At 48.8% G+C, this 21,067-nt stretch overlaps 1 protein-coding gene across 1 annotated transcript in view; it reads left to right on the forward strand.

Annotated features, from left to right (window-relative positions):
* The window catches only part of LOC147891520 (ribonuclease E/G-like protein, chloroplastic), a 100,359-nt gene that overhangs the window by 40,831 nt on the left and 38,461 nt on the right, over nt 1–21,067 (forward strand). The window contains exons 6-7 of the mRNA XM_087388379.1: nt 17,143–17,287; nt 17,404–17,476. Of these exons, the coding sequence (XP_087244505.1) occupies nt 17,143–17,287; nt 17,404–17,476 (218 nt within the window). The remainder of the gene's footprint in view (nt 1–17,142; nt 17,288–17,403; nt 17,477–21,067) is intronic.

Consider the following 21,067-nt stretch of genomic DNA (forward strand, 5'->3'; position numbering starts at 1 on the left):
TAACCATGGCAACCTCTGTCTCCCTGATGTGCAGTTCCCATATGATCTAACCCGATGTAGATATGTGATGGTCTGAAAGGCTGCATCTAGCTAGAGTGGAGAAGCACCAAACTCGGCGTGAATGATGTGATGTGGTACAGACGGTTTCCCCCGAATCATCCGTGAGAGCACGAGGATTTGCAAGCGCTCCACCCGTGTCCACTCTATCTCTGACATGTCAGGTCCCCAACAAGGGCTGCCATACACACCGGCTGGTCGGACCAAGGAGTCGAAGAGAAGAGCCTTGGTCCGAGGGTCCTGAAAGTGTGAGTGGAAGCACTGTCTCTCTAGCGAGCCAGTGAGGCGTATCCTCTGCTCAGTCTGGCCTGCATCGCTGGTCTCATCGTGAAGATCAGGCCGGAGAAGATGACCCCCAAGTAAGTGTATGAGGATACGATCTCAACTGGTGACCCACTAAAAGTAAACTGCTTCTGTTGCATGATTGCTCTGCATGATTGCTCGAGAGGTGTTAAAGATCATGACCTTGGTCTTGCCAAGGTTGACCTCCAAATCATGGGATAGAAAAAAAGCCTGTAGTGCATCCAGGTGTTGCTGGAGCCCCCTTGGTGTGGACGACAAGCATAAAGAAGAATCCTAATGATGATCCCGGCAAGTGAGCAACCGGTCCCTCCGAACGCCCCCATGAAAGTCTCCAGCTCATCGATGTAGAGGCCAAACAAGATTGGTGATAAGGGACAACCCTGTTTGACCCCTATGGTACTCAAGATCTCATCTGTCCAACTTGCGCCTGTCCGAACTCGGCCTGAGACTCTCTTATAAAGTGCCATGACTGCCCAGATGATCTCCTGATCAAATCCTAGTGTCTGTAGGCGTGTGATGAGACGAGCTCGAGGTACTATGTCAAAGGCTTTGCAAAAATCCAGAAAGCAGCAATATACCCTCTCCTTCCGTGATCTGGCCTCCTCAATGACACTCCTGAGTGTGAGTATGTGATCCATAGTCCCATGGTCTTGCCTGAAACCGGCCTGACCCTCTACTCTGAGCCCTCTCATCTCTGCAAACAAGCTGTCCGACGCATCCAATGCAGCTGCATAGATCTTGGACATCACATGTCCAATCATGATAGTCCTGTACTTACTCGGGTCCATGGCATCCCCTGCCTTGTGGATGGGGGTTGCCTTGTGGATGGGGGTGATGGTGTTGAGTGTCCAAGTGCGGGGGAAGCCAAGGCAAATAGCATCATTGAATAGCTTTGCTAGGATCGGGGCTAAAGTGTCAATCCCATATACGATAAACTTAGTGCATAGCCCCTCGTGATCCTTAGCTCAGCCATTGTGCAGTTTCAATGTTGCGTTCTTGACCCCCCCTTTGGTGAACAATGTGCAAGTGGTGGGGCGAGGTGTATGTATGAGATCTGGAGTGGGTTGGTGTGGGACATCATAAAGATGGTGTGCATACGTGTGCCAGACTCTCGTGTCGGTGAGGGGTGATGGAAACCTACGCTCAAGGAATCTCCGCCAAGAGAGTTGTTGCTGTACAAGATGTTCAGCAACAACTCCTCATTTCGACGAAGAAATGCCTGCTTCTTTCGACGTACGAGATGTCGGTACTTGCGTACCGTGTCTGGTGTGTTCGGGAGGTGACATCTGGTTTCAAGTCGGAGCTGTTGACGATAAGCCTTGCACTCCTCATCGTACCAGTTGTTGCAGGGTAGTGGTAGTCTAGTGGACCGTGTGGTGTGGGGAAAGATTTGGAGGGCAGCCTCGTGGAGTGTGCGAATAATCAGGGCAGCACGGTCCTCTATGAGTGGTATGTGATCGATGTAGGTTAGGAGTTTCTTTAGTTGTCTAGAGTAGGCTGGGGAGAGGCTGTGATCAAAGTGTATGTCGTGGTAGGTGTCGTGCTTCCTATGTGGTGTGTGTGGTGTGGCTAAGCGTGGGGTGGCAATAGTGAAGATGATTGGCTGAATGGAAGTTATTGGCATTACCCGCTACAGGGGTGATCGAGGGCATCTCTGATGGCTGTCCACTAAAAGAAACATGCCTAGGGGTCTTCTTATGCTTCTTATGTTTCTTTTGAGATGACTTTTTGCTTCCAGGGGAAGCAACCATAGGGGGAGGAGCTTGCATAATCTCCGTGATAGCATGTTGCAACTGCAACAGGGCTCCCGCTACACTTTGCATTCGTAGCTGAAAAAGTGCATTGGGATCAAGCTCCTCTGCCTCATCTACCTCATCCTGTGAGTCCTCCGTGGCATGCTCAGGAGAGACTGGATGAGTCCCACTATCCTGCTGGTCATCACCCCCGCTGGTACTGTGCTCCTCTTCAAAGCTCTCTGATGCTTCGTCTTCATCCTGCCCCACCTGCTCTGAAATGGTCTGAGGTCAATGACCTCTCATGGTGTGACATGCTTGCTAAGATTGATGGCTATAGCAACAATTGCATTGAAGGTGTCCTTCACCCAACACTACTAGGGCCCACCTCTGTAGGAAGATGGTGACAATGATCCCAGCAATGGAACCACTGAAACCGGCCTTCGATAAACAAAAGGGCAGTGATCTTCTTCTACTCAGTCATAAACTTCATACATAGCCACAATGCAAACTTTAGTCACTTAAATCACTTAGCACAACTTAGAAACAAGTTTCAACAACAACAAAGGTGAGGCTAGAATGCCCTTGCTCAATGAAAATAGTACTCAGTGCACCCACGGGCCCCAAATGCCTTGGCGCCCCTTACGGTATTTATTTAATGCTTCTGAATGGAAATGCGTTACAACAAGGGTTCAACCTTGCACTGTTCCTCTCTGCAAATCCTCTACTTTTCTTCAAGGCATCTAATCCCAATGCACCACTAGAATTCCCACTGGCAAGGCATACTCAGGCATTCACTTCTGATTTGACACAACTTAGAGGCATTCAGGCATCCAAACCACTGGCAAATTGAGCTCAAGGCAGCCTCAAGGCTATCACATGCATCCACACTGTCCTTAGGCCTTCCACAGGATCACCCTGGCCTTTGGGTGCTTACTAGAACCTATTGGAGTCCTGAAAGGACTGCACACAACACGCATGCACTGCAAAAAGCTGGAAAGCAAGAAAGAACAAGGAAAAACTGAACTTGGAATCAACTCCCGCTGTTTGTGGCAGAGGGGCAAGCTCCTTCCTCGCACCTATCCTCTGTCCAAGCTCCCCGTAGGGTGCAGGTGCCTTCCAGCAATCAGGATAAGAGATAAATGAAGGTAGAGAGCGAAGGGTGAACAAGAAAGAGCTGTAGAGGAAAGATGGTTCACAAATCTGCCCCGAAATGATTGCCTCGGGATCTGTGCCTGAGTCCTCCTAAGAGAAGGTGCCAAAAGCAACAGGGAAAGTTTCTCCTGCAGCCTGCATTGCTCCAGAACAGCTCTAGAAGCCACCATGCAGCCAAAAACATGTGCACAAAAAGAAGCCATGGCTTGGAGATCAAACGTCAAAACAGCAGTTGCTGCCCGCCACTGCCTATCGCCTTCACCCAGCCCCTCTCCCTAGATACCGTGGCCGTGCAGGCCCCCTTGCAGCACCTCGCCACCTCGCTCCTTGGCCGCGCAAGCCCCTTGGCCCTGCGCCCAGCTCACAGGTCCTTGGCTGCGCAAGCCCCTTAGCCCCGCGCTGAGTTCGCTGGTCGCTACGCAGGCCCTTGGCAACGCCCAGCTCACAGGTTGCCGCCCTTGGCCCTGCGATCTGCTGCCTCGGCCGCGCAGGCCTCTTGGCACCCAGGTCGCCTGCAAACCGGTCGCGCAAGCCAGGTCTCTTGGCAATGCCCAGCCCAGGTCGCCTGCCCCCCCCCCCCCCTTCAGGTTGCCCCCCTCCCTTGCTTCAGGTTAGACAGTTTTAGGGCCCTCTCCAGGACGGTTCGCCTCGTGTTCCAGGGAGCTGTTATCCTGAGTTGTTTCCAGGCATTGGCGGAGCTGTCTGCTTTAGCACTGAGCAACCTGTTTGCATCCCACGCAAGCTGAAGATCGGAGCTTTCTTTACACAGTTTTCTTTTTTGGGATTTACTGGTGGTTGGCTGTGAGTTCTTGGTGGGTATTTTCAGCAGAGGTAGCTCCTCCCCTCAGGACAGCGTAAGCTGAGACAATGGAGGACACTAATGCCACTCCCGTCGCCGAACCTGAGGAGATTGAAGTTACAGTTTCTTTTCCTCCTGACATTGTGCAGATGATTGAGGTAGCAGAGGAGGGTTTTCGTTCGACTCTCATCATTGGCTTTCTACCCGGTAGAGGCCAGTAGTTACGTGATTGGGTGTACACCAGCATGGCCTCTTTGGGTGTCTCAGTTACGGTTTTCCGATTGCTTGGCAGAGGGTACTTTTCTTTTGGCCTTCAGTTTGCAGAGCAGGCTCAAAGAGTACTTATGAGCTCACCGATTCAGTTTCAGAGCAGAGTCATCCATTTGTGGCCTTGGCGGAAGCACTTCAGTTCTACTTCCCCTGGACCGCGACAGGTCTCCTTTTGGATCCTTTTCCTTGGACTTCCTGATGAGGTTAGCTCTTGTCGTAGAGCTGTGGAGCATATGGCTAGTGTGGCAGGTACAGTCATCCCTTGAGGTGCTAGACCTTCCTATGCTCAGTCACTTACTGGTACAGGTGTTACGAGGATTAGACTCATTTCAGATTTCCCCCCTCCTCGACCTTTGCCTACTTTGATTTCGTACTCCACTGGAGATGGGATCTAGATGCAGCAGAGGGTTTTGTATGAGGGTCTTCCTAATCAGTGTCTTTTTTGTCGGAAGAGAGATCACTTTATTAGGGATTGCCCCAGTCGTCGGTATCGATCTGAGACTCCAGATACATCTCATCCTCCGAGTGACCCAAAACCTACAGCTCAGCCTCCAGGGGTCTCTGAGCCTGCTTCGACTCATTCAGCAGAGCGAGAGGAGATTCCTTTGGGGGAGCCTCTAGTGAACTCAAAGGACTTGGAGGTGCCTCCAGCGGAACAGATTTCACGGAGAGCTCAGGGAGACAGAGACAGAGACAGAGGGAGAGTCAGCAGTATGAGCAACCCCCAGGGGTCTCTGAGCCTGCTTTGACTCATTCAGCAGAGCGAGAGGAGACTTTTTTGGGGGAGCCTCCAGTGAACTCAGAGGACTTGGAGGTGCCTCCAGCGGAACAGCTTTCACGGAGAGCTCGGAGGAGATGGAGACAGAGGGAGAGTCAGCAGTTCGAGCAGCCCGAGGTACGAGCTTACAGTTGGCAAAGAGTTGAGGCACATGTGTAGGAGACCCCGGATAGGGGAGATACAGAGGACCATCCACAGGCAGGTCTTGACACCGTGCAGGAGATGGTAGCTCAGGGAGTTGAGGCACACATGCAGGAGACCCTGGAAAGGGGAGATGCAGAGGACCATCCGCAGACAGGGCCTCACACTGTGCAAGAGACAGTAACTCAGGATTTGATGACTCTTGACACTTCCACCCCGGAGGTTCATATATTGGTTTCTGAGACAGTTATCCAGCAGGAGACTGCTCAGGCTATGGACACGGTGATGAATGCCTCTTCACAACAGTCCGGTGAGAGAGAGGTATTTCACGACACAGGTCAGACAACTTACCTAGTAAAGCTTTACACTACATGTCACGATCAATGATATTGAGCCTCATTCTAGATAAATGATGCTGCTCCATCTACCTAGCCCTTGTGCCAATTGTGCCATCAGAACCAGGCTAACCAATGCATGAATGAGAGAAGCACAAACGCGATGCAATATACCATGCGGATGCTAGTAAAAACTAGTTCACGACCACGACCATCCCCCCCCCCCCCCTCACCCACCCCCCCCCCAAAAAAAAAGGGGGGGGGGGGCAAACCCACCCACACGGAAAGGAAGAATGTGGAGCAAAGGCAAATACTAGGAAAGAAGAAATATGGATTTCTTTGCTGCAGGGCTATAGGACGGGAGGGAGGCAGGGGGAGAGCAAGGAAGGTGGGGCAAAGAATAGGGGTAGGAAGGGAGACAAGAGGGTGAGTTCATCATAACCTATGCCTTTCTGTTGTGCATAGCTCTTTGCCACGAGACAAACTTTGTACCCGTAAATATCCTAGACAGCACCTTGTCGTGGGGATAAAACCTCCTTCCATGTGACCATATCTTAATATGCCAGCTTTGCCCGATGTATTTTAGCATCTTAACTGACTACTAGTATGTACAGTACCTTCTTTTGTTGCTATGCGGAGCGTCCTCTCAGACACCCCTCCTAGCACAGCCTCGTCCTCGCAGCTTTTCACTCCTGGTTTATCCAGATCTTTTGCGAGTGCGGTCACAGATTTCGCTCAGTACCCAGATAGGCGTGAGGGTTGGGAGATCCTAGCAGATGAGATTGAGCGAGATTTTCAGTCACCCTTGCGTACAAGCACCTCGTCACAGATTCTTCCCCTCCCTCTTACCTATTCCAGGTGTAGAGTTAGGACGGCTCAGCCTCTTTCAACTCTTCTGACTCCTAGACCTGACCCCAAGATGGTTGACAGAGATCTACCCGTTGAGTTTTGGTCCTTTTTGGCTCGAGGGGTTTCCACAGACTCCCTCACTAGATTGGAACTTCTCCCGGTATTTTGTCGACGGTCAGAGGAGGTAGAGGAGTACTTGGGATCTGTTACTCTATCCAGAGAGGGGCACATTCTTCGTTTCTCCGCAAGCAGCTTTCATTCTCGGGGGAGCAAAAGCTGGTCAGCTGAGCTTCTTGACAGCGAGATTGATAGACAGCTTTTGAGCATGACTCAGTTTTCATCAGTTCACCGTATTGTCGGCTCGCAGATTCATTCTTGCCCTATGACTCTTCGACCTGGCTTCGGAGGCAGGGCCTTTCTGTTTCTGTTCTTTGAGGTTCAGGGAGACTTTGATTTGCCCAGGAGTGCTGGTTGGTTTGACTTTCAGCTCCTCAGTTCGCGCCAGAGTATTATTCCCTTGGATGGAGCCATTTTACATGAGTTGGGGCAGATTTGGAGCTTGATCAGAGACTGACTTTGGATTGCGCCGTCAGAGAGAGTCATTTGTGCTGCTGCCACTGGCATCCCCTCACTTCCATCCGATGTCTAGGCTGTCCATCATTTCTTGGAACGTGAGAGGACTGAACGGCCGCAGATTTATTTCAGATGTAGGTGGTCGTAGATCGGGAGTTCCTAGATTGCAGCTGCTTAGGGACTCCCTTCGATTTATTTTCTCAGGGTCCCCTCCAGACATTGTGCTTATCCAGGAGCATAAGCTCTCCCAGGACAGGATTGACAGATGCAGATCCTTACTCAGAGGACAAAGCCGGACATATTGGAGCCCAGCGGATGGTACGAGGGGAGGAGTCTGTATCTCAGTTTCATCTAGGTGGGCCCCAGATATCACCCAAGAGGGTACACTAGTGGAGAGCGGGGCATGCTATGTTATTCTTCAGATTGAGAGCACAACAGTTGGTGTTCTCAATGTGTACGCTCCCACGGATCCAGCCCGCAGACGTGCATTTTGGAGACAGCTCAGAGAGTCCCTTCCTCAGGCAGACACCTGGATTGTTGGAGGAGATTTCAACATGGTTGAATTCTCTGAAGACAAGTCGGGCCAGACAGAGGGTGGACTTTCTGATAGGGAGAGAGTGGAGTGGGATAGTTTTGTTTTGCATGCCGGACTCCATGATGCAGCTCGATTGGATGACTTTCGTCACTTGGCTAATAGTCTTCAGTTCTCTTGGTCCGGGGTTTTCCATGGCTCTCTCTCTTTGGCTAGGCTTGACAGGTTTTATATTGGCCATTGGGGCCAGGCCAGAGGAGGAGAGATTGGGATCCGCCTGGGTTATGTTTTATCTAACCATGCTCCAGTCCTATTACAGATTCTCCCTACCTCTCGATTGGAGAGCACATGCTTTGTGAGAGTTCCGGACTTTGTTTTTCAGGACACAGAGTTCGTGGAACGGTTGAGAGAGGCTTGGTTGACAGAGGACACTCCTGTGGATCAGGGCTGGTTGATGTGGGTAGAGGGGGCTTTGGCTAGAGTCAGCATGGCCTGCCAGTTGAGGGCAAAAGAGGAGAAGGAAAAGCTCAGAATCAGAGATCGGAACGCAAGAGCGGAGGTATCCAGACTTCAGAGATTGATTCAAAGCTTTCCTCATTCTCTTTTCATCAGAGGGCAGCTCTCAGAGGCTCAGGAGAGACTAGAGGAGATTCAGGGAAGGAGGGCCCAGTTCAGGTTTTACTCCCAGCAGACCTTCTGGATCCAGAAGGGGGATAGATGCTTTAGAGAGTTCTTCAGGGCAGTGGGTCAGAGATACTCTTTGGACAGTCTTCGTAGACTTGTGGATGAGGCCGGGTCTCTTTAGATGGATCCTCATCGACTTGTTGAGATCACTTCTAATTTCTATTCCACTCTGTACACCGCTGATCTAGTCACCGAGGAGATGATCAGAGCCAGAGAGGAGATTTGGAGTCATGTCCCCCAGATGGTCTCAGACAGGATGAGTCATGTTTTGGATAGCCCGCTATCACTCCTGGAGATCACAGATGCGTTACATGAGCTGCCCAGAGACAGATGCCCAGGGGAGGACGGTCTGTCGCCCCTCCTTTTTAGAGCTCTCTGGGATACGATTGGGCCTCATCTACTTTCTGCCTTTTCAGAGGCTCTCGATACAGGATCTTTGGGTGAGGCATTATGCACAGGTATGATTTGTCTCATCCCGAAAGGGGGAGACAAGACAGTCCTACGTAATTGGAGACCCATCACACTTTTAGGGACAGCCTACAAGATCCTAGCGAAGACCTTGGCCCTTCGTTTAAAGCCTATGCTGCCAGATATCATCAGAGCTACTCAGACAGGATTTGTCCAAGATAGGAGTATCTTGGATAATATCTTCACTTTTTGGGAGGCCACTCACTAGGTGAAGGAGAGTTAGCAGGAGATTGCAGTTCTCCTTCTCGATTTTGAGAAGGCTTATGACAGGGTGGACTGGGGTTTCTTGGAGGGCACTATGAGGAGGCTAGGCTTCAGTGATAGATGGATTTTTTGGGTCTCCTCACTTTACTCTCACTCTTCTAGCAAGATGGTGGTCTGTGGAGGCAGAGGACCGGCTTTTCAGCTATCCAGATCGGTACGACAGGGATGCGCGCTTGCACCTTACCTTTTCCTTTTTGTAGCGGAGGCTATGGGATACTTTATGTAGGCTACCAGTCATGGCACTTTGGGCCTCCATCTGCCTATCCGGCGGGAGCAGGAGCTTCTGGACACTGAGTTTGCTGATGATACGGCACTGACAGTCAGAGGAGATGCATATAGTCTTGCTACTGCTGCAGATGCAATTGACAAGTTCTGCCTAGCCTCAGGGGGACTTGTCAATTGGAACAAATCAAAAGGCATATGGACTGGAGCTCAGCAGGATACCCCAGCATGGGGAGGAGACAGAGGCTTTGTATACCCAGAGGCACCTCCACGAGATATCTAGGCTTTCAGGTTGGCATTGAGGTGTCCCCGACGCAACAATTTGCCCCAGTTCTTGAGAGTATCCGGAGAAAGTTAGCCTACTGGAGTACGGCTAGACTCTCTTTGGCCGGAAGAGCGCTAGTACTCAACCAGGTTCTACTAGCGACTATGTGGTATGTTGCGTCATGTTGGTGCTTTCATGCTGACTCGATTCGTCAGGTGAGGAGATTGCTTCGGAACTTTCTGTGGAGTGGTGGTGATGGTTCTGAGGACACTAGGGCCAGAGTTTCATGGGATACTATCACTTTACCTTTCTCGCAGGGAGGACTTGGGATTCTTGATCCGGGGATGCAGAGCAGAGCCCTTTTAGTCAAACTTCTTGTTAGAGGCTTGACTCCAAGAGATCAGCCGTGGAAACAGTTCCTGCTGCATGGGATTCACCAGTGCATCCCCAGAGCAGCATGCTGGTCAGTGGGCAGGTAGAGTCAGTTGGATCTTCCTGACGGACCAGCATTCTTAGCCTTCCTCACCACTTGTGAAAAGGCTTGTTCAGATTTGGGATCATTTTCGATAGCACCTCATCAAAGCAGTTCCCTCCTCCAGAGAGGAAATTGCCCGACAGCCACTTTACCATAACCCCCTAGTTCGGTACCAGGGATCTTCCCTTGGTACAGAACTTAGGACTCCCTTGGCGAGATGGCATGCTCAGGGGGTTGTGACAGTTGGAGATTGGTTCAGGGAAGGTGTGGAGATGTCAGAGGAGGTGATCAGAGATAGACATGGGCCACTTGGACAGATTGCTGCCATCAAATTACTGATCATGAGAGCTATTCCTCAAGAGTGGAGGGATGTACTTACAGATCCAGCCTATATTGATCCCATTTCTACTTGGTCAGGTTGTTTTAGTGAGGCTGGGCTATGTATTGGAGTTCACTTAGGACCGGCACAGTTTGTTTATTTTGAGACGGACTCCTCTCACAGATTGTATCCCACTCAGCCCCTGGATCATCAGGAGCTTCGTTAGTAGAAAGAAAGTTTATTAAAGTCTTCGGGAGACTGTGAAGGTCTATGAGACTAAAGATAACTGATACAATGAGCATAACGGTGGCGGTCTCAAAACGGGCCAGCCAACTGTTTCTACTAAAAAAGAGGTTATGAAGGACGGTGTGTCTAGTCCTGATACAAAAAATATGTGTCTACCTCCAGATGATACAAAAAAGAAGGGGGGGCACCAAAAATGGGGCAGAGGGGGGAGATACAGTATATATGTGCAGGTGGTGATCGTGAAAGACCAATCATAGAGGGGCCGTCAAATGGGAGGTCGGAAAAAACCCTGCGATAGATGATTGGCCTCTGACGTCACGCGGCCTAGTCTAGCTCGGTCGTCGGGGGCGGCGGGTGGCCCTGTGGATGAGGGCAACGGTAACCCTGGTGGGGCGGGCAGAGAGCAGAGACGAGATGTCATGGACCCGGATGTGTGAGTTTGTCCGCTCGCGCAGCTGTCGTGGCTCTGGCTCTCGCTCACGTCCGCGTCGTCGGCTAGACTGAGGAGAGGTATCCTGTGACTGGAAGAAATCAGTGATAGGCCGCTGGGTGTCCTCACGCTGTGTGTGCTGCTCGTGTCGCCTTGCTCGGAGAGAGGTATCTCGGTGGCGAGTCATCTCATGTAAGAAAGCGGCTAGGCATCGCTGATCCGGGAACTGCAGCATGTGTGGGAGGGAGCCGAATCCGTCGCGGAAGAGGTAGTGGTACCGGCCTCGAATGGCATAATAGATAGACATCTGAAAGCAAAGTGCTCCTCCGACTCGATCTCCTGCAAGTTGCAAAGTGGGCAAAGGCGGTCCTCTCGTGGGATACCCTCTGCGCGTCCACTCTCGATCCGTAATCGGTGTGACGAGACCCTAAACTGACCGAGGGAGATCCGAAGCGCATGTGGTAGATGAAGTTGTGTGTAACCTGGAGGTGTGATGAAGCCCTCCTGTGAGATCTGGAGGCAGTGTCGGCGGTAGAAGTCGAGCTTCACAGGAAGCTCGGAGTGAAGAAACCATGTCCGCCAGGTGTGGAGCTTGAGCAGATCCGCTCGAATGAGTCGGTTGACCTCCTGGTCAGTGGGGGAGAGGGGAGATGGTGGGGCGCCGAGGCTGTACTGAAAAGGAGGCAACCGGTCTAAGTCGAGGCCCAGTCGGATGAACCAACTGGAAAGACGACTATACCAGCATCGCTGGTCCCCATCAACGGATAAGGCCATAGAGGAGGATAGGGCTAGCCACGGTAGGCGGAGGCGACCGTCGGCGGAAGAGCTGAAATCCCTGACTCTGTGGAGATAGGTGATAGCCTGAAAAGCCGCATCAAGCTGTAGGGGTGAGGCGCTGAACTCTGCTAGAATGATCTGGTGTGGTACCGATGGTTTGCTGCGGATCATCCGAGCAAACATCAGTATCTGTAGACGCGCCCACTCTGTGTCTGAAAGGTCGACTCCCCACCAAGGGCTACCGTACATGCCTGCTGGGCGGACCAAAGAATAAAAAAGGAGAGACTTGGTCCGCGGGTCCTGGAAGTGGGAGTGGTAGCACTGTCGCTCCAGCCTAGCAAGAGCGGCGTATGATCCTGGCTTGCATGGCCGAGCGCATCGTGAAGATCGGGCCTGAGAAGACAACGCCCAAGTATGTGTAAGAGTCAACTATCTCAACAGGGTCGCCGGCGAAGAGGAACTGCTCTCGGTGCATAGCGGGTCTGGAAGTGTTGAAGATCATCACCTTGGTTTTCCCAAGGTTGACCTTCAAGTCATGTGTATCACAGAAGACCTGAAGTCCATCCAGGTGTCGCTGAAGACCAATAGCAGAAGAGGATAGTAGTACTACATCGTCTGCGTATAGGAGAATCTGGATGACAGCCTCCGCAAGAGAGCATCCTGCACCTCCGAGTGTCTTGATGGTGGTCTTGAGCTCGTCGATGTAGAGGCCAAATAGAGTCGGTGACAAGGGACATCCTTGTTTGACTCCGATAGTGCTCGTTATCTTTGGGGTCCAGTTGGTGCTAATCCTGACCTACCCCGTCACCCGCTCATAGAGAGCTACTACTGCCCAGATAATCACCGAGTCGTAGCCTAACTCCTGCAGGCGTCTGATGAGTCGGGCGCGAGGAACGGTGTCGAATGCCTTGCGGAAATCCGCAAAGCAACAATATACTCTCTGTCTCCTGTGTCTAGCCTCCTCAATGATCCCTCTAAGTGTAAAAATGTGATCGTAAGTCGAGTGATCCACCCTGAAGCCAGCCTATCCAGATGCCCAGAGCCCCTGTACCTCTGTGCGAGCATTGACCTCGCCATCTAACACTGATGCATAGATCTTGGACATAACATGTCCAATCATGATGGTCCTGTAATTTCCTGGATCCATGGGATCTCCTGCTTTGTGGATGGGTGTGATAGTGTTCAGGGTCTAGGCTCTGGGGAACCCGTGGCAGACAGCTTCATTGAACAGTGTTGCCAGGATGGGGGCTAGAGTTTTGATGCCATAGGCAACAAACTCTGTGCATAGGCCCTCATGATCCTTAGCTCGGCCGTTGTGAAGCTTATGCACTGCGTGGATGACTCCTTGGGTTGTGAAGAGGAATGGGCCACAGATCCTTCCAGGTTGACCATTGCAGAGGATATTAGATGGAGACTTTGGATTTTCCAGGGTCGACCTCTTGCAGAGCTTGACTGGGACCCAAGTGAGTGGGCATGGCCAGCTCCGGTGGCAAGCATTCGTCCTCTTTCTTTCTTCCAGTACTCGACGAGGGCAGGTTACAGGCTCCAGCAGAGAGACTCTCATCACATTCCATCTACCTCCCAGCATTGGCATGCACAGGGACTTACTGCATAGCTCTTGCTGAGCTACTAGACTCACTTTTGGGGCATCAGTAGAGCCAGGAAAGTCTCCTACTTTCTTTGGCTCACTATACATAGGGGCATACCTGTGGGTACTTGGCTCCAGCAGATGGGTAGACCCTCCTTGTGTAGGCGTTGTCAGCTTGCAGAGGAATCTAGCAAGCATTGTTTATGGAGTTGCACAAGCTCTAGAGTGGTATGGACAGGTATCTTCAGGTTGTTCTCATATGTCACATCTGAGTCCTTTCTGATGACGTGGGGCGCTGCTCTTTGGGGGAGAGGATCTGGAGCCTTTACTCTCTTTAAGTCAAAGCCACGAGACCTCAGTTTCTTCATGCAGCGTCGCCAGAGACGAGGTCCCATGGAGGCCAGCATCATGGAGCCGCAGGATTTACTTTTGGTACCGGTACCAGCACAGGATTCTATGCCTACTTCAGCTGCAAGGTCAGCCTGGGAGGTGATTTCCAGCATTACCCTATGGCGGATATGGTGTTCGCGATGTTCTTTTGTCCTTGGGGACCATTTATGCACGGAGGCTGACACTCGCTTCCATTTGGGCAGAGATTATCTTCACTCTTAGGAGTCAGTGGGAGCGGTGTACAGGCACCTCTTTGGCAGCTCGTGGGAGACTTATATCCTTTACGAGGACATGGGACTGCTCTTTATTTTTTCACTTGACCCCTTTTGGGATGTCGTGGCATTTTAGACCACCTCCATGGCTTTTTTGCCACATTGTTGAGGCTAGGGATAGAGTACTTTCTCTCCCACCTGTTGTATGATTTGTTTTGAATGGAATATATCACTCTTTTATTTAAAACATGTGCACAAAGGTCCAACACAGCAAAAGACAACCCTAAGCACCTGCTGGAGGGCTTTTTTGCCACATTGTTGAGGCTAGGGATAGAGTACTTTCTCTCCCACCTGTTGTATGATTTGTTTTGAATGGAATATATCACTCTTTTATTTAAAACATGTGCACAAAGGTCCAACACAGCAAAAGACAACCCTAAGCACCTGCTGGAGGCAGCTGAACACGTCCGTACGAAAATTTTTCAAAAGTTCAAAAATGAGTCCTGGCACTTCCTAGAAGTGTGTACTAGCCTTGGAACAGTCAAAACAATGTTAAAACGACTGAAAACAGGCTTGAAACAGCTCAAACAGCTCAAAAACTGCACAAGAACAACTGAAAACGTCCTACACCTCTGGGAGAGTGAGGGGAGAGAGATGGAAGGTGGGGGAAGGGCATGCATACAAATGCTTGACAAATGGCACCTCCTCCTTGCCATTTTCCCCTTCATTAAAGTCCTAACCCCCATACCAAGGACAACGTTGGTTGTCCTTGGGCCCAACTTTTAGACCCCTCTTTTAAAGCCTTTGCCTTGCCCCTAGAACCTAGTGGTGCACCTAGACTTTGCCCTTAGGAACTTCTAGGAAGTGTGCACTTCCTCTAGCCAGTCCCTCACGGCCAAACCATTACAACACTTAACCATGGTTAACCTCGGGTTAAGCGTAGGTTGAGTTACAAAGATACTTTACATCACTTTTCACGTCCTCTTTTCACGTCCTCATGACACCTCTATCCTCGAGGTACTAGGGTTTGATGATGAGTCCAACTCGGATGGTCTCAAGAAGTGGTTGTGAGAGAATTGGATCTTGGTGGGGAAATCCTGGTCCCCTCCAAACTTTGAGACATATGGAGCTGGAGGAGATCCAACTATATGATATGGTTAATCTCATCTCGTGGGATCAGCTTGAGCGGTGCATCCATGTTGTACTAGAAGGGGGGGGAGCTGGTCCATCTGATATCGTGATGACTGGCAAACCATTTGGATACACGTTTATACCACGCTGTATTAACCCCGCTCTAATGCTAGCCGTTTGGATGACTCTAGTGCCAATCTCGGTAGTCTCCAATGGGGTAAGGCCCAGACTCGGTGGAGGAATGTCACTGTCTGAAAAATGGCATAAACTAGAAGAGGTGTTATTGCGAACTCAGCTTGTACTATCTGATGAGGGACCGAGGGCTTACACGGCGAATCATCCTAGACGCAATAATCAGGTGTAGCCACTCAAATCTCTTCCACTTTGTAGCTGAAAGATCACTCTCCCAAAAAGGTGCGCTGCATACATGGCAGTAGGCCTCACTAGCGTGTTGAAAAGCTAGCCCTCCGTCGGTGGGTACTGAAAGTGCGCCTAAAGCAATGCCTTTCTATTCGGACTAAAGCTCTTGTCCTCGTGTGAGTCGTGCCCTAGCTGCATGGGTCATCGTGAAAACTGGCCCAGAGAAAGCTGCCCCCAATTTTGTGCAGGACTGCACTATCTCCACTGGATCACCTTGGTAAGTGAAGCTATGACGACGTAGCATTGTGCGTGAAGTGTTGAAGATCATAACCTTGGTCTTCTCAAGGTTGATTGCCATTTGTCTTAACAAACTTCCACCACGTGCATAGACCACTGAGACACCCAAGTACATAAACATGAACGATTTGTTGTTGAAATAAGCGCAAGCTCTGCAAGAATTTGCTCCTCTCCCACGTGTGATGAAATATCTGTTGCCTGCTGCAATTTCAACACTGAATTTCTGCTCACGCTTTACATAAGCAAGAGGTTGGCGAATCGATACTGCGTGCATAGCTTTATCCGATACAAATTTATATGCCACAGCTGCTTGTCCTTTTCCTCAAATGGCATTGATTTGCATGTTGCGTTGCAACAGTAGTAATGCCTCAAGCAAATCCTATTATTGACAAACCATTTGCTGATCAATGCGATAGTCTACTCTTTTTGAAGTAATCCTTTCGATCAAAACCTTTGGCAGGCGCCAAAACTATCAACAGCCCAATCCACATAGCACTTGCTGGTTGACAACATATCCCCGAACCATGAATAGACAACAAATATTGATCTTGACGAACCACAACCCTTATTGAAGTTTTGATACCAAATGAAACTCCTTAGAATCACCATCCAGTTCACTTTTGATTCACACATGGCAGGTGACACTTGACGTGGCAAAATGGTCATATGGCAGTCGGCTGCTGATGTGGCACATCGGCTGCTGGCTGGCCTGATCCTCCTGCTGGTTGGTCTTTGCTCAGTCATCTTCCCTTGTTAGGTGAGCTTGGCCAAGGCCTAAGGGAGAGTTGCACTCTTGTCTACGCAACACATGCCAAGGCCCTCATAGGCAGTAGAATGCAATGAGCAGGTCCTATGCCCATCATTTGCTTCTATTTCAGCCTGATCTTGGAAGCATTGTTACAGATCTACATTGTCTTCATGTTGCTTCCTAGTTTCAGCAGTAACACAATGTGAAAATAATGTATGGCGTGATACTCATGTTTTTTACTGTAGGCACTCTTGACAATGTGGGGCCTGGTATTACAAGCTTAATTGGGGATCATGAAAGTTATACGATAGTATTGAAACCTCTTAATAACAGGATTTCCCCCATGCATGCAAAGACCCAAGAGTCTCACAGCAAGGATAGGTATGGGAGGCCAATCAAAATAGAGGTTGTAACCTCATCTTAAGATATTTTTGTTTTTTATAAATATATGTCTTTCCAAACATGGATATGTGAATATCATATATGTTCTGATGTTTACCGCTTAATGTTTTTTCTGAATGAGTGATGGGCAATGTTTACGCATATAAGAGTACCGTGTTTTGCAGCATCTAGGCAACTTACATGTGTTGCATGTTGCATCAATTTGAAACATAGACCTGCATACTTCCTAGAGATATTGTGAATGGACAATAAGCATTGTCCCGTGAAGATCAAAGCAGCAAGTAACAGTTTCAGAAGTATTATTTGTTTTGAAACTTGACTTGGTTTTGCACAATACAGGGTGCAACTGCCCAATGGAGCTTACTTGGTAATACAGGAGACTGAAGCTTTAGTTTCTATAGATGTCAATGGTGGTGCTGGCATGCTTGGGAGGAATATGAAGTCGAATGTGATTCTTGAAGCAAATCTTGCTGCTGCACGACAGGTAGAGATTTAATAATATTGGCACGAAAGTTTTGGGAAAGTCTAGTCCTGTTGAGCAAATAAGTTGTACCATGAATTTCCTTGTCGGAAAGAGCTCTCATACTCCTAAATTGGCAGATTGCGGTTGAGTTACGATTAAGGGATATTGGCGGCATAATTGTCATAGACTTTATTGATATGGATGAGTCTGGTGAGTTTGCACCATCGTTCTCTCCCCGTCCTATCCCACAATTCAGCATTCTGGAATGCCAAGAACTCACATAGCACACTAAAAGTAATGGCATTTGTGGTACACGTGTTGATCTAATCCAGTTTCTGTTGCACACTAAAAGTAAAGTGTTTCTGGTAAACGTGTTGATCTAATTCAGTTTCTATTGCACTCATCATTAGTGTTAGCATCTTTAAATTCAGTCTTCTAATGTGGAATACTTTTTCATGGTCTTGATGTGGGAATATATTATTGTTGTGGTCTATCCCATGCAATTTGTACCTTGCATTGCGTATTTGCCTTATGCCACAATTGGTGTTTGATATTTTTTCCAGGTTGCATGTCTACCTCTAACCATAAATCATTGGCGATGGACTTTTTAGTTGCTCCTGTGCTAAAGGTAGATCAATAATATGTTGGCAGTCTAGGGGGAAGCTAGGAGAGAAAGAGGAAATACAAGTGAGTTTCTTACAGAGGGTATCCAACTGATGTTTTAGGTTTCTTGGAGGGTGAACAAAAAAGAGAGCAAAGGAGACAAGTTTGTGGGTTAATAAGCTAGAGTAGTCCTTTAGAAAAAGAAACAAAGAAAGTTTATTAAAGTCTTCCAAAGACCAAAGGATCTACCACTCTTCTAGACCCTTTCTCTAATCTACCCCTACCCCCTTTTCTACATTGGTATCAAAGCTCTGACCTTGGCACGTGTGTTTTTCCTTTCCCTTGTTCTAAATCAACTCAAGTCCCTCTTTGCTTGACGATGAAGCTGGTACACCCGATGACCAACGCCAACGCAAGGCCCTTTTGCAACAAACTAGCTGGTAGACGACCAAACCAGCACACATCAGAAATCGTCGTGCAAGAAGACCCCAATGTGACAGACATGCTGCCCCACAAGCGAGTACAAATGCAAGGCAAAGAAAGGAAACTGACTCAAAGAAATGGCAAGAAAAATCTCATTGTGCTCTTACTTTGCCTTCCTTGTGGCCATTCATGAGGAGATGCCATTCCACCATTACAAAGGTCCTGTCATAGTCAATTCGCTCCTACTAAGATATCCTTTTACCACCAATCTTGCCTTATAAATATTTGTGTATACTCCCATTAGATTTTGTGCTTAACCTTGTAGAGCAATGACATTCTTTCCCTTGTATGGTTCTACCAACTCCCAAGCCTCATCTTTCGAAATGCCATTCTATTATGTTTCCATGGCATTCTTCCTCCTCATATGGAGCTTTGACATCTCAAGAGAGTGTGGGTTTAAGAATTATGTACCAAGTGTTGGTACCCATGTCTTCTGGACCCTCTGGTTTGAGCGACTATTGTTCTGTGTGTGTGGTGGGTGGTGTTGTAATGTGCTTTGATGTGGAGGGCTATCATGGATTAGTGGCACTAGCAGATGTGGGGTCATGATTAGGGGCTGTTGAGGTTAGAAGGTGGTGGTAATTAAGGAGCAATGTTAAAGAGAGTCCACACCGTGTTGACATCTACTTTGCACAGGGTCGTTGGGTAAGCTACGTGTGAATCATCAAATTGGCTAACGCTAGTTTGAATCATGTTCTGGATAGCTTCCAAGACTTTGTTGTACAGGACAATAATGCCACTAGGGGGATATCACTTGTCGCTGTTATTAGCAAAAAGGCAATTGAATGCAAAGTCTGCATCCTCGCAGAAATACACTTGCAACCATTGTAGGCTTCTTTCTAATATTTTAGGGTTGCAAGGTAGGTCTTGTAGGTCATTAGGCCTAAGCAATTCGAGCATGGGGATCGCATTGGGAAAAATGGAGGAATCCTAGATGACTCATATCCACACCATGAAATTATATACAATAGAGTGTAAGAGTATCGGCGTCATTTTGGAGGACTCTGTCTTCAAGAAAATATCCCATAGCAATTAGTGGATCAACCTGAATGTTAATTCGGTTGAGAAGTGTTTGTAAGTCGGGGGCGGTGAGTGGGTGCTCAAAATTTATGTCGTCCTGGATGGCAACGGTAGAGATGGTGTGGGGAGAAATAGTTGAAGGTGTCTTTGATTGTGCGGTGAGTGATACATAGTGAGAATGCACGTGTGGAAGCAATTAGCAGCCGCTTGTGGAGGTTGTTAGAGTCTTCTTGAGGTGGGGTAGATGCGTGAGCTGTCTGGAGATCTACTTCGAGGCTGATAATTAGTTTGTTGTCTTTATTAGATGAGTGCGTGGAGCTACTTGATTTGCTGGACCTGCTATGCAACCCTTCCTTCTAAGGCCTGCTTCTCCTCCTATGCCCGTGTGTATTGCTGTTGATCCAGAGTAGCTTGGTGTTGCACATCATAATTTGCCTGGATTCACTCGGGAGTTGCCAAATGAGGAATTATGCAGCGAAAGATGTCAAGGTAAGCTCACTGTGCACAAGGTCAAGGGTGACACACGCAATCCCAATGAGCTAGAAGAATGGCTCAAGAAGCTGGAAGTCTACTTCTGCTTCTATCCCAAACATGACGAGGAACGTATCATATTTGCCGGCATACATTCACAAGATTATGCTCACACTTGGTGGCACTACATAGGGACTCTCCACAAAGGCCAATTGGGCAGAGTTCAGAAAGTTGATGGCCACTACCTTTATATCCCCGCTAATACGAGCAGTACTTGGCCAAATTTACACACTATCTCAGCAAACGAGCACAGCCCATGAGTATTTGCAAAAATTATGGAGACTTTCCCTTTTTCTGCATGAGACTTCCGAGAAGGGAAAGTTGTTACGTCTCATTCATGGTTTGCACCCATCCTTGGCTTGCGATGTGAGGGCCCACGACCCTCAAACCATTGAGCAAGCTGCCAAGCTCGCGGAGGTATTCGAGCCCAAGTATGCCAACATGTACAAAAATGCCACAGACAGCCCACTCCCCATGTTTCATACAATATCAGGCAGCAAAATGCCATACTCAAGGACTTCTAGGCACTCCAATGGGAAACCAGGAGGAAAGCCACATGCTGTAGCAGAAAAATCAGATGTAAAACAGCATACCTGAGCCACTATGGACAGTAGGAAGAGGGCAAATCCATGCTTTAAGTGTGGCAAGAAATGGACCCCTAAGCATAGGGAAGTATGCAAAATGCGGCATCCAACTGAGCATGTTTATTGAGCTCTTCGATGATGAGAAGGAGCTGGTGGATGCTCCTGAGATACCTGATGTGACTGATAAGGAGACATATGGAGTACTCGAGTTAGGACATGCTCTGGATGCTGTAACGATGGCTCTTTCTCACTGCCTTATTTTAAATCATTATTTTTACTTTCTTGAGATCTCATTTTTACTGACCACATGTGTGTCTTCTTCTACGTGAGTTCTTGTGATAGGACTTCACATTCCGTCCGGGTATCTTCCACTACCATGGGCACATCTTCATCGGCAGTTCAGAGTACTCTCTTTTCATGACTGATCACCATGCATTGCTATCGCCAGTATAGCACTTGTCACCTCAGTGTGACCCTTTTCAAACATCAGAGCTTTTATCGCCTTCTGTGCGATCTGTCACCTTTAGCGCATATGATTAGGAAATGTTGGAAAAAGTGGCATCGCTATCTGTACGGGAGC

Source organism: Dipteris shenzhenensis, chromosome 17, assembly GCF_047967505.1.
Source record: "Dipteris shenzhenensis isolate YYH24624 ecotype China chromosome 17, Dip_SZ_1.0, whole genome shotgun sequence".
NCBI lineage: Eukaryota > Viridiplantae > Streptophyta > Polypodiopsida > Gleicheniales > Dipteridaceae > Dipteris > Dipteris shenzhenensis.